Here is a 14,004-nt window from a genome sequence, read left to right on the forward strand (position 1 = left end):
GATGCCTCTTGTAATTATCGTCTGACCTCTGATTACAACAAGGCATTTTTGTCATGGAATGTTTTCTCTTTTTCAGATCGTTTTCTGTTTTCTGACATAATCAGGCCAGTCTGGTACAAACAACCACGATGCTCAGATTAAACTTCAGCAGGTTCTCTTGACCATGTTTACATGCATTAAGTTGCTGCATTGTAATTGACTGATTGGATAATTACTAAAACCAATAAAGTAGCAGGTGAGTATGTGTATTGATTATGAAAAGAAACTACAGGGGAAGGCATGGGTTTTTTTTCATACAGAGGTCAATTTTGAAATTTTGGGTTATTTTATTTCCATAAGATGTCTTTTTCCAGACCAGTCATGAGAAAATGTCCAAAATACACAAATAGGCATTTTAAGACACTTTGTCTACATATTCATGGAAAATACTGTTTGGAATTTAGCAGCACGATTTCTTTATAATCATTTTTTTCTCATAGTCAAAACCAGAAACCTCCTTGAATGTGTGCACATGATGTGTGTGCTTGTTCACTCTTTCTTCCTCCCAGATAAGGCTTACTCTAATAATTTTTACACGAAGAGGACCAGTGCTAAACGGGACCAGGGAGAACAAAAAACTCGCTCGTGGTTAAATAATGACTGCATCACTAAATTCCCTCTTTGTTTTCTTTGATTGCTGTGAAAGCAACTATTCTGAGTACCGAGCTAAAAGTCACAGATAGGGCCAGAGACGCTCGCTTTTATCATTAAATGAGATAAAGTTAGCGAAAATAGATGGAAAAAGAGAGAGTGGGACCAGAGGAAAGAGTGCGATAGGAAAATAGAAAGGAAACAGGAAGGTTGAGACTGTGTGTTGGGGTGTGCATGCTGGAGGCTGTCTATATCAAAAACTCTATTAAAACACTGCCATGCCCCAGTGCTGCATCAGAATACATTAGAGTACATTAGAATACATTAGAGGATTTAAAAGCAAGAGTCAGCTATTAATGCATCTGGACAGCAAAAGCCTCTGTAATGATATGGGCACTATACACCCTCTCTTCCTCTCGTACACGCTCGCAAACATAGACTCCTGCCTTTGCTTTTGTGTGACAAGGTGGCAAGATTTGAACATCTGTCAAAACGCATTGCTCACAGTCCCACGGAGACCTAAAGTACTGTACAGCCAGGGGAGAACTCGCTCACACGCGAAAAGGCTGAGTAAAGGAGAAAAGGCACGACAGTTTAAGCTAGAGGCAGATCTCGTGGCATCTCTTGGGAGGTTTGTGTGTTCTGATGGATTCGGCGAACATCAGCGCGTAGACGTGGGTGCAGGTTTGCAGCCACAGAGAGCACAAAACTTTGTGTAACGATGATAATAATGAGCTACGGTGTTACACATCTCTGCTACATCTCATCATCATCTCAGCTGGCTGTCCACTGCCGCTGTGCCATTAGCCCATCCAATCAGGGATATGTGGGTGTAGGAGTAAAGTCATCAGATCAGAGAGAAGAGAGGGATTCCAGACAGACAGATGGTGATATTAATAAAAGCAGAATAAGTGAGAGACTTGATAAGGAGGGATGAGATAGAAATAATTGCAGTGAGCTGATTAGAAGAGTCTTCCAACAGACAGATAAATAATGAGAAGAAATAAACAACACGGGGAGGAAAACTACGCCATAGCAGATGAAGAGACTGGAGGAAAAGAAATAGACCGGGAACGACTGGATTTAGAAACAGAGCACAGAGGATTAGAAGATGGGAGACATTCGGGAGGAGGGTGGAAAAACAGTAATCATTGAGAAACATGACAAAATCAGCTTTTCACAGTTTTAGTGGCTCATTCAAAAATCCAAGTGAAATGTCATGCATTCCCACACATCCCCATACACAATACTTTCTACATACTCACAAACAACTCGCATCACAAACAGACAGCACTGCCCACGCACAGTCACACGGTAAAAGTCACTACAGTAGATTCTCCAGTTACTATGGTAGTGGCGAGGATTGCGTCAGAGTTGCCATAGGCGCTTTCATAGTGGGAATATCAGTTCGGTTACCCACACTTCCCATTTATATGCCTATGAATATGTGAGTTACCCTTGAGGCTGTCAGAGGTGTAGTTTAGTCACAGAACATTTAACTATCTTTATGAAATCCATGCACAATAGGCCTATAAATGCACCAATTCACACTCACATGTGGTTCAATAAAGAGCAATCAGGCTATCAGGCATGCTTAAAGGCCTGGGTGTTGAAATGGCTCAGCTGGCACTAATGCACAGAGTGTATGTATGCAGACTGGATGTTTTACATTGTTGCAAGAGCACACTGTGAGAGAGAAAAAAAATTCTATTAAAGTATCTTTGTCTTACCTGGACGAGCCAGTGGTCTCAGTCTCTGGATGCTCAGGGGCGGGGCAGCAAAACTGATGCAGCACAGTCTCGCTCCTGCAGCAGAAGAGACAGGTGAGGAAAGCAGTGGGGTGGATAGACTTGAAGGAAAGCACGTCTTTCAGGTTGTTATTGGTTCAGTTGTTGGATTGCCTTGTGCTAATACGCTTCTCTGCGCTCATTCCCGACATCACAAAAGATCCTGAAGAAGTGCTTCTTAGATGCTGGATTATTGTAACATTGCATTACACAACTTGCCACTGATCCCGGGGTAAATACCCTATGTAGGTCAATTCAAGGCTGAGAAAGCTTAGATAGAGTGGGAGCACTTATGTGTTTGTGTATCCGGATGTGCTCGTCCTCTCCCCTCCTCTCCAATTCAGCAGATCAGTGGTGATTTAGCAGAATTCCCTTAACCCAATCTGGACAGATGGTTATTCTGGCTCTGCTTCCTGTGTTTTTCTTAAGTTCTCATTTTCATTTCTCTCTCATACATTTTGCATTTACATTCATATTTTAAGCACTTTGCTAGTCCTTTTATCTGGGGCAGATTACAACCGAGGAGAACAACGGACAAAAAAATCCCATGCATCACGTGGAAGCTGTTGCCGTTCAACCTTTTCACCTTCCGAATGCTGGACACCTTCCACTACCAGAGGCTTGAAAATTAGCATGATCATCACTGTCCATCCAGCTAAGTTTTTGTGAGGTCTTGGTGTAGTATTGGTCTTTTCATGCTGAGCTGAAAGGATTCGGCTGACAGTGAATTTCTTGGCTACGCTACAGCAAGTCTTCTGACCTGGGCGCAGCATATTGCTCATGACACAGACCCACAGTGACAGGCAGTCAGAGTCAGTGCAAGACTAGGAATGACAGTCTGAGCTATAAAAAGCTATCGTTTCACAGCAACTTCCACAGACTTAAAGGGACACTGTGGTGTTTTTTGTCTTCATTTTTTTTAAAAGATGCATGGCAAAAAATATTCATATTTATTTGGTATGAATAATACTGCTTCATCTGTTGTAACACCTAAGCCCCCCAGTGACACCTCTGACACAAAGAGCTGCTTTTTGTGGAATTTATAGACTAGTTATTATACCTGGATTCATCTTTTTTGGGTTTTGTTTTGCAGGTTTTGCAGTAATTTCCACACTCTTCTGTTAACAGCTTGATCCCAGGAGGTTCAAAAAAATTTCCAAAACAATCATGTTAGATCTGAATATTAATTTTTCCATTGTAGTTGTTGTCTTTGTTGTGCCGTTGATCCGCTTTAAACATCAGGTAAAGCGGGGCAAAAAAAGGAATATATCAAGCTAAGAGGACTTTCTGAAATCACTGGAGCTAAAAACATAAACTGCTCTGTCATACATCTGAAACAAGTAATATTCAAACATGCTTGTCAAAGAATATTCCCCTTTTTCCCTTTTTTTTAGTACACAGATAGATGTTTAATTAACAGTAACACGGTCCCCTTCTAGTTTTCCTGCAGGTTAAAACAACTCTACACACTTGAATAAATCTTACTTTTTAACACCTGATCTACTCTATATAGCCACAAACCTTTTTGTAGTGTGAGACGTTTCCATGTTTTTAAAGTAATTTGATCTGCTTTTAATTAATTTTACACTTGATGAGGTTTTGATGCTGTAAATTGTCACTTAAAAAGCCAATTTCTTAGTAATTCTTAATCTTAGTAAGCACTCAAAATGCTATACATTAAAAATCTGATTCAAATCTGTTTATACTGTAGAGTGTATTATTCTGCGGGTACGATGCTTTATCAGTTATGGATGTATACGGGTCGTATGTGGGATTTAGTGTCTTGCTCAAAGGCTCTTCAGTGCATGGACTGGAGGAGCCAGGAATCGATCGCTGACTCAACAACTGAAGGAGTTTAAACATCCCCGTAAGCCTGTAAACTACATTCCCTGTGCCATTCACCGTCTACTTTGGTTTTGGATGAGATGATGCCAAAATATACTTTGTCTAATGCACATCTGACTGACAGGTGAGCAGGAAAATGAAATTGTGTGAAAGCTCAGAGTTTATGGAAGACACAGCTCAGTCATGGATCTTTGTCATCAAATATAAAAGAGTGTCTTTACACTAAATTGCAGGGTGAAACTATTTCTGAGGCCACAACCTCGATGAAATGGAGAGTCATATGACCAATACTGTTACCACATCAGCAATTGAAAGAAAATGTGGAACACTTTTTACATTTTGGAAAGTAAATTAATTCGCTTTCATCAAGTTTAGAAGAGGAGACGCACAGCACTAAGCCACATCTCGAGAAGAGTTTAAAGTTACGACTAGATTGCAGAGGGGTTGCTTACCATAGTATTTTTTTCGTCCCAGACTACTTGCTTTGAGTCCAGTGAATTAATTAATCTGCCCAAGAAATACTACAGTGTAAAACTACAAATTTTCTTGCTTGCACTTTGGGGTTTGGACAGATTAAATAAAGCAATATGACATTTTAATTTAGGAACTTTAAAATATGCAGGGGGGTGGGTTCGGTTTTTCACTTTTATTTTTCATCTACTCCTGCTAGGCTATAGCTTCGTGTTTAACGTATCGAAATGATAAGATAAAGATCATTCATCATCTAACTCTCCAAAGGAAAGCAAATACAATATAGCCTATTTTTAACTATACTGGTTTAAATAGGAGCTGACTGTTCAGGCAGTTGTTGTAAGACCTCAACTCCCAAAGTCAACTCCAGTTTGTCCATCATGATGAGAGTTGGAAGTTTTTGTCAGGCTAATATAAAACAGTTCAGCTTTGCTCAGTTTTATTTGGTCATACAGGGAAGAAGAGGCCAGCCTGTGCAGACACACATACTCATATACACACTCGCACACAAACACTCAGCGGGTCCATCTGTCTGTACAAGGCACACACGTGCCTTGTACAGACGGCCATTCGTCTGCAACAACACTTACAAAGAGAACAGGTGAATATTTTAACAGGACATGCCTCCTGCTGTTGGCCTATGTTCTCTCTGGCTCTCTCTCTTCCTCTCTCTCTGTGAGCTCTGTCCTCTCTCTTGCACCTCCCCTCTCCTCTTCCCTGTTTTGTAAGAGCACTTAAAACGCAATGCCTTTCATCAGCCAGTACCCAGTACAAAGTGTAAGGCGAGAGGAACGATGGAGGAGGGTTGGTATGCAACAAGATCAGCTCCATTTGGACTCAAAAACATTACCAGTTCTTTGTATGCACATTTAATGCCGCCACAGGATAGCAAAGTGTTGTCCAGCCTTTGCATTTGTTTGCCAGACGGATAGATCGAGGAGACAGCTACGTCAAATACACTCTTTTTTCTGTGTGTGTTTTACTCTCTCTTTGTACCTGTCTCAATTTCTGTACAATGAATGCGCTTTTCTTTGCCTCCTCTTCCTCTTTTAACCCCCCTCCCATCTCTCTCAACTCCCCTCTCTTTCAGCGGTCCACTCACAGTGTCAGCCTCAAGCTCCTTCCTCTAGACACCTCCAAGGGCTCCATCAAAGACAACAACTGGGCATGCATGTCTCTCTTTCTCTTTACATCTCTCTGCCTTTCCCTCTCCTGAGAATGGCTGATTACTGTTCGCTCCATGGGCTAAGTGGGGCAGATAGAAGGCTCAGCTGGAAAGAAAGACTGAGAATGAGTGGAGGAGAGGATCCTGCCTCTCCCCCATAGGCATATCCATTGGTTTCTGCAACAATGACAATGCAAACATAAATACACTCACAGCCAACCCAATGTAGAACTCTAGTCCACATGTCTCTGTTTGTCACAAAAGTCAATAGTGAGTTAAAATAAATCTTCAAATTAACTGATAGAGTGGGATGTGTGAACGAAGGCATGCCAGCACATATGCATATGCACAATCACACAACTTATACAGGTTAATTAGCTGGTAACAGGACTAATGGAGCAGAGATCTGATTTCCAGTCAGCTGCAGACAGGAAGGAGCAGGGAGGTGAAAAGCTTTTCTCCCCCTCTCCTGCTTGGCTTGCCAAAAGCAAAAGTAGACATTAGGTGTTAGGCTACTGGTCTAATCCAAAAGACTTAAAATCACTGAGGGAGCAGAGGCGTAAGGTTGCATTCAAGGACATACATCAGTACCCACAGGAGCAAGAGGGCTATTTAGCCAACTGCTCTGCAGCAGCCAGCTCATCTGAGGGATGTTCTGCTCCAAGCTCTGAGCTCTTTTAATAACATTAAATTATTGTTATTGTAATTTCTTCCCCTCTTCTTAATTATAATTAAGAATCTGTGTAACGCTGTTTCTTGAGCAATAAATTGTCGTTGCAGAGTAAGACGTTCAGGAACAACTTGGGGTCAACGCAGTGCAACAGGGTCCAGAGAAGCAACAGGGACTCTGCACACACACACTCGTGCACATGGAGCTGCGACTGTAAGATGCATGATCATGTGCACTTTTGGATTAATATCACTAATGTTAATATGTGCTCCTCTGCACCTCTCATCACAACTTCATTCTGTGTTGCTCCCCTCAGTGGGGGTGGAGTCCCAGAGAGACCAATAAGGGCTCCTGCTGATAGAAAACTTATGAACAGAAAGAACACCACACACACTCTGGCAAAGAGAGAAACATGGGTCTTCCCTCATTAGGGTGATATTTTGATATTCTGTGAAGCTCTGGTGACAAGCAGGAGGCGGTACTGTGTGTGTGTGTGTGCGTGTGGTTTGTGGTGTGTAGCTGTGTATCTCATCTACCAGGGGAACATCAGAGGCCTTGAGATCCCGTGGGAGCTTGTAGATCCCTGGTGGTAATTAACAAAGAAAGCCAGCAAACCCGGACAGCGGCTCGAGGTGTGTCATCGTCACACGTGAAGCTGCTTCTGTCTCCTACTGACTCTGACCGCTGCGCTGAGTGTGTTTCTCGCTCACACACACGCGCCCGCGCACGCACACACGTATAGGCCTCCAGCTGTTTGTTATGTAATGATCCAGTGATCGTGATCCAGTTTCTCATTTAAATAATCCACCTCTTCCTCTCCTGGCACGGTCCTCGGTCGGCACACACATACACAGAGCTGAAAATTGGAAATTTGCAAGCGCCCTCTTCTTTAATTAAACGCCTCTCAATCTGCAGAGCACGCGCACGCACACGTGGATGCGCCTAATTACACAGTTTGAGACAAAAGCTAAGGATTCGACAACAGGCTAGCCCGTAATATGGAAGATATGAAATTTGTTTTGGCTTGTTGATACAGTTGATACAGCCGAATAAGTCAGGTTAACGCGAGAGGTTTGAAATTATGGGCTATAGAGCTACTTTTTGAAAAGCCACTAGGCTATGTATATAGGCATCTGGAGCGTTTTGGCGCACACGCATACATGCAAACAATCAAAGGCTCTAATATTTTCTACTCACTCGGATTTCCTGGCCAGGGCCAGAGACCGACAAAGGGTTGTCGGGGTCATCGGAACCAAAGAGCGGCAGCTGGGGCAACTTCCACCGTTTTCGGACTCACTTTCAACCGGCGAAATTGTGGATGGCTCGGCTGGGACCAGCTGCATGTCTCCTGGGTCCATAGGTCGGGTGGGCGAAGACTGGACAGCCGGAGCCGCCTCGACTTGTGCTGGTGAAGCCGCATCTGGCAAAGACCCCGGACTAGTCTTGAGCGGGGGGTCCTGGGGATGGTGGTGGTGATGATGAAGGCAGCTGGGGTCGGGGTGGTGATGGTGGTGATGGTGGTGATAAGGATGCTGTTGTTGTATCCTGACGTCCCGCAGGTGTCTGTTCTCGCCGATCAGGTCATCTACCCTCCGGTCCAGCTCTTCTATTCTTGCACGCTGGGTCTGGATGAGACTCTGCTGATTCTGGACGATGGTGGTAAGTTCCCGCAGGTACAGAATCGCCTGCACCGGGTTTTCTAGCAGGCTGGAGCTCATCATACGCTACCCACAGCAAGAGGAAGGAAGAGAAAGAGAGAGAGGGGGGGAAGAACCTGGACGCGCGGATGGAGGACAGAGGAGATGCAAAACAGCCTATTTGTGAGTGCGGATGAGAAGGTGGCGTGGGATGTCCTTCCGCTCTCCTCTCCTTGATTCTGTTCGGCTGTGGATGAGGCTACGCCGACCAAGTCAGTCTCCACTTCTCCAGTCGTTTACTCCCTCCCTCACTCTCTCTCACTCGCTCTCGCTCTCTCTCAAACACACACATACACTGCGCTGAGTGGTGCTGATGAGAGCAGCCAGCTCCAGATGTGACAGCAGGGAGGAGGGGAGGTGCTCGAGGATGGATGCGTCACTGCAAGCACAGACACGAGCACAGTCCTAGCACGCGCCCTATAGGTAGCTACAAGGAGTTCTACGGAGCATCTTTAGTTTGTGGACTAGTATGTGAAGCTGATTTATTGCACATAAAATCCTTTTTTCTTTTAAATCCAAGAATTTGGTTAAACTATCGCAAGGCGGTGTATTTGTGTAGCATGTGCATCTTGCGATGCATCTTACCCCTGAGCTTTGTATGTATTTTAAAGGCCCATAAAAACTATAAATGCTCCAGAATGTGAAATTAGTTCGTATGAAATTGTCTATATAGAAATAAACAACAAAAGGGGGGAGGGGGGGGTGTATTACAAGCAAAGACAATTGAACGTCTCATGGTGCCTTGACCTAAACACTCATTCACAAAAGTCAAATAATACAAAACTTATAGACTTTTATATTATTGTTTGCTTATTTATTTTTGCGTTGCCTACGCTTTTTTTTTTTTTTTTTTGGCCTGTCCCGTTTGGCTCTTTGCCATCAGAATTGTTGTCTAAAGGCGAAGAAAGATGCCCAATGGATTTACTTTACCAAATGGACCATCCCAGCATTGCCGTAATGGTCTATTTGATTCACCTTTTATTGTTTATTTTATTTTATTTTCACTTGCTAAATACGGGACAGACTTGACTGGGAAAAAGAAAGGGGAGAAAGAAAGAGGGAAAGAAAAACAGTGGGGAAGAGGGACGGGGATAAAGGGCAAAAAACAAAAACAAACAAATTAAGCAGACAAAAAATACACATATCAATCACCTGGATCACCTGTTGAGAAAGAAAAAAGAGAAAACAAGCAGAAGAAAAAAAAGGAGCAACATAATAAACAACATCACGATGATCTATGGGAATATAACTGTAAATACTAAATATTAAACATTATTGTGCAGCACGTAAGATTGACAGCGCACGGTGTGCTTTGAGGTAGGAGCCAAAAAGGATGTAGTTTGTGTGTGAGCACCTGTGAGTACACCTGTGAGCATGGCCAAATTTGGCCCACAGCCTTATTACATTTGGCCCGCGAAGCCATACCAAATTACTATTAGAGCTGGCCTACTGGTATTATACAGCTAATATATATATTGTTTAGTATTAAGCTTTGCTTGTTCCATATTCAGTTTTCCAGCAAAACTTATTTGAGTCCATAAGAAAAGATACATTCTTATATCTGGAGGAAGATTTTTTTTCAATAAATATTAATGTTAGCCCACGACTTTGTTCCAGTTTTGAATTTTGCCCCACTGTGTATTTGAGTTTGACACCCCTGCTCCAGGGCATGAAGCAGGTATGGAGGAGATCAAAACTCCAGACATCCAGAGGCCCTCAGAACACAAGAGACCAAGGAAGACCAACAGAGGGGCAGCCGCGCCACTATCCCAGAAAGAGCCAGCTGTGCCAGAGTGACCGAGCCCCAGGCCGAGAGGCTGAGGGCACCCCTGAAGTGGCCCGAGCGAGCCCCAGGCTCCAGGCCCCGACAAGCAGCCACCAAGGAGTGAGCCGGTGTGTACCTGGGCGCTGATCCCCGGACACAAAGAACCACCAACGCACCGATGTCTGAGGGCGTCTGCCACTAGCAGGGGAAGTGGTGGGGGAGATAGGCCTCCATACCTTGGAGGACCTGGGATGTCCCCAGAGAGATGGCGTCTGATACCTGACCTGACATATAGACACAGACATGAAGGCACACACAGATACAGACATCCATTCCCATCCTCATACTCTGATATGCAATTACTCAACACTCACCCAACGTGGAGACAGACATAAAGAGACACTGTACACACAATCACACTCCCCAAGCATACCTATATACCCCAGGTCTAGGTACCCTTGCCCCTAGAGGGGGAAACTGCACCCAGACCCAGGTAGTGTGACCCTTTTCCCTGGGGTGGAGAGAAACAGACTGCCCCGACTTGGCAGCAGCAGGGAGGCCCCACATTCCAACGCCAGGGGTGAGGTTGTACACCCTGATGGTCTTTTGGATTCCGTGTAGCATGCCTACCCCCAAAATCCTATATGTTTGTGTTATGAGAGTGTGAGTAATATGAATGTCTAAGTTGTGGGATAAAATTGAGGCACAGGCAGCCAGAAGGGGACAGAGGGGGGATGCCTCCCCTGCACCCTGGTGACACACCTTTACCCCAAGGCCCTGCATGTGTGGGTGATTGTGGTGGAGCGGGAAGAGGGAGGCAGCTGGAGATGGGGAGGGAAGGAAGGGAGGTGCAAATGACCCCTCCCTGGGGCCAGCTCCCCCGCTGACCCCAGTAGGCACCCCCATACTCTGCAACCCGCCAGGGAAAGGGGGCCCAGGCCCATCCGGACCGGGGCCCAGTTCGGCAGCGCTGCCCGGCCCCACAAAGCCCGGGACAGCCCACCTGACCCCACCACAGAGAAAACTGCACCCACCCCGTCATCCACTCATCTTCCAGAGTACAATAGACAATAGACGCCCAGGCTGAGATCTTCCTCCACCTCTCCTGTATCTCCCCCTCCTGCAGAGTGAGTTCCTGAAGAGCGGAGAGCTCCTGAAAGATGTAACAGCCTCCCCCACCAGTTGAAGAGCCCCCCAGGTGGCTTGATGCACTGGCGGCACCCTGCGCCAGGGCTGGGCCCCCATACACCCACCCGCCCACAACCCCGGCAACACACCAACCAGGACCCAAGCCCCCAAGGCCCAGCAAGGGCCCCAGCCCAAAGACGGAGCGCCCCCAGAACCCCATGCCCGTCCCGGAACCAAACAAGGGGCAGCCAGGCTACCAGGTCAGTAACCCATGTCCGTCAGCACAGACCCCCCCCCCCCCCCCCCAGCCCTGCTGCATGCAGCCATGAGGAAACCGTCACCTAAGAGCCAACAGAGCCTTTAATAGGCCATAACCGCTACCCCGGGATGAGCCCTCCAAGGAAGATGCCCCTGGAGAATCCCCCGATGCCCTAAGCCTGTCCCTGCCCCCACATCAATAACAACAGCGAAGGTGGGACCAAACTATGACACCCCCCCCCCCCCCGACTAGGTGATGGAGCTGATCAAAGGAGCCCAGAGCAATTGATCTGATGTGGTGGCAGAGGCTGTATCAAGACTAATGTAATCTAATAGATTATTTCTATATTGGTTAGAATTAAGATTATTTTTATTTTTCCAGTTCATGAGGACTGTTTTCTTGGCTATGCATAGGGCAGTGAAAACCACATGGGCTATATTCTTTTCTGTAGTGACATTATCTAAGCTGCCCAACAAACACACTAAAGGGGAAGTTGGAATGTTACATTTCAGACACTTCGATAAGTCTTCACACATCTCGCGCCAAAACTTCTGAACTGGTGGACAGAACCAAAGAGCGTGGATATAATTGTCCGGTGTATTGGTTTGACAGTGTGAGCAGTTGTTGGTAGCCGGATGTTGGTATCGGATGTTCAAGCCCATCTTGAACATCCGATGACCTGTATAGTGCACTCTATGTAGTATTTTGTATTGAATTAATTGAAGACTGGGATTTCTAATTAGATGAAAGGTTTTTAAGCAAATCTGAGACCAGATGTTTTGGTCTAAGTTAACTGATAAATCTGCTTCCCATTTTGCAATAGGAAGTGATATTGATTCATCTGTTTTAGAAAACATTCTGTATATTTTGGGAAGTAATTTGGGGGTTTTAAGAGTAAGAAATTGAACCACACTTGGTGGTGTTTGTAGTTCAACTTGACCCAGTTTAAATTTCTTTTTTTACTATGGATTTAATTTGTTGATATTCTAAAAATCTTTTCTTGTTGATCCTATATTGTATAAGTAGTCTATTAAATTGAATAAATTCTGTTCCTTCTAATATATGTTCTAAATATTTGATTCCTTTACCACTCCAATCTGAAAGGTTTATCATATTATTGTTTTGTAATATGTCAGGGTTGTTCCAGATAGGTGTACGTTTGCATGGAATAATGAAGACTCCGTCAAATGTAGAAACTCCCACTATGCTGTCAGAGAAGAGCTGATGCTGATGCTTTTGAAGCATTCATGTCGTTGGCTGTTTGAGCTGATAAATGGTAGGTCTGAAATCTCTAGATTATTGCGAAGTGTTTGTTCTACATCTAGCCAAGGTTCATCTAAGAGGGCACGTTTTAGCCATACTGAGATAAATTGAAGCCTGTTGGCTAAGAAGTAGTGCTGAAAGTTAGGTAGTTCTAATCCTCCTTTATCCTTGGTCTTTTGTAGTGTTTTTAAGCTTATACGTGCACTTATAAGGGGGGTTTATTTTTCCAAAGGAATTTGGACATATATGAATCTAGAGATCTGAACCAATCTTGTGGCGGTTTAGTTGGAATCATTGAGAATAAATAATTTATTTTTGGTAAGACCATCATTTTTATAGCGGCAACCCTTCCCATGAGTGATATGGGTAGACATTTCCATCTAGCCAGATCGCCTTCTACCTTCTTTAAAAGTGGGTTATGGTTTAATTTAGTCAGATCTACAAGCTTGGGAGAAACATTAATATGTAAATATTTTATATTTCCCGATTGCAGTGGTGTAGAAGAAGAATTATGGAAGGAGCAATTAATCGGGAGGACTGTAGATTTTGACCAGTTAATTGAGTAATCTGATATTCTTGCAAAAGAGTTTATCAATTCAATCACCCCAGAGATATTGGTTTGTGAGTTTTGGAGAAAAACTAACACATCATCCGCATAAAGGCTGATTTTATGTTCCACGTTCTTGCATTTTATTCCCTTAATTACTGAAGTCTGTCTAATTGCTGCTGCTAGTGGTTCAATAAAAATTGCAAACAGTGAAGGGGAGAGTGGGCATCCCTGCCTGGTGCCCCTCAGGAGAGAGAAGCTGGAGGATGTTTGGTCATTTGTTTTGACACGAGCTGTTGGGAAATTGTATAATATTTTTAACCAGTTAATGAAAGAGGTTCCAAAACCATATTTGTGTAAAGTTGCAAACAGAAATTTCCAGTTAACTCTGTCAAATGCTTTTTCTGCATCTAAAGAAAATATTGTAGTTTCAACGTTTTTACTGTATGAGTAGTCTATCAAATTAAGTAATCTACGTGTATTTGTTGATGAGTGCCTACCTTTTATGAAACCAGTTTGGTCAGGATGAATTAAGAGGGGGGTTATTTTCTCTAATCTCTTTGAGAGAGCTTTGCAGATTATTTTAAGGTCTACATTTATAAGGGATATTGGACGATAGCTTGAGGGATATACAGGGTCTTTGCCTGGTTTTAGCAGGAGATTAATGTTTGCAGAATTCATATTTGATGGAAGTCTGCGCTTTTCTTTGATTTCCAACAACGTTCTATAAAAAACTGGTGCTCCAGAATTCTTTGTAGAATTTTGCAGGAAAGCCTA

The 14,004-nt window shown here is 44.0% G+C and overlaps 1 protein-coding gene across 1 annotated transcript in view; it reads right to left on the bottom strand.

The window, feature by feature from the left end:
* Nucleotides 1-8,589, bottom strand: part of iqsec3b (IQ motif and Sec7 domain ArfGEF 3b) — a 32,202-nt gene extending 23,613 nt beyond the window's left edge. Inside the window, 2 exon segments of the mRNA XM_085165184.1 lie at nt 2,361-2,435; nt 7,766-8,589. Of these exon segments, the coding sequence (XP_085021310.1) occupies nt 2,361-2,435; nt 7,766-8,289 (599 nt within the window). The 5' untranslated portion in view covers nt 8,290-8,589.
* Between the last annotated feature and the right edge of the window lie 5,415 nt (nt 8,590-14,004).

This window comes from Neolamprologus multifasciatus, chromosome 7 (genome assembly GCF_963576455.1).
Source record: "Neolamprologus multifasciatus chromosome 7, fNeoMul1.2, whole genome shotgun sequence".
Taxonomy (NCBI): domain Eukaryota; kingdom Metazoa; phylum Chordata; class Actinopteri; order Cichliformes; family Cichlidae; genus Neolamprologus; species Neolamprologus multifasciatus.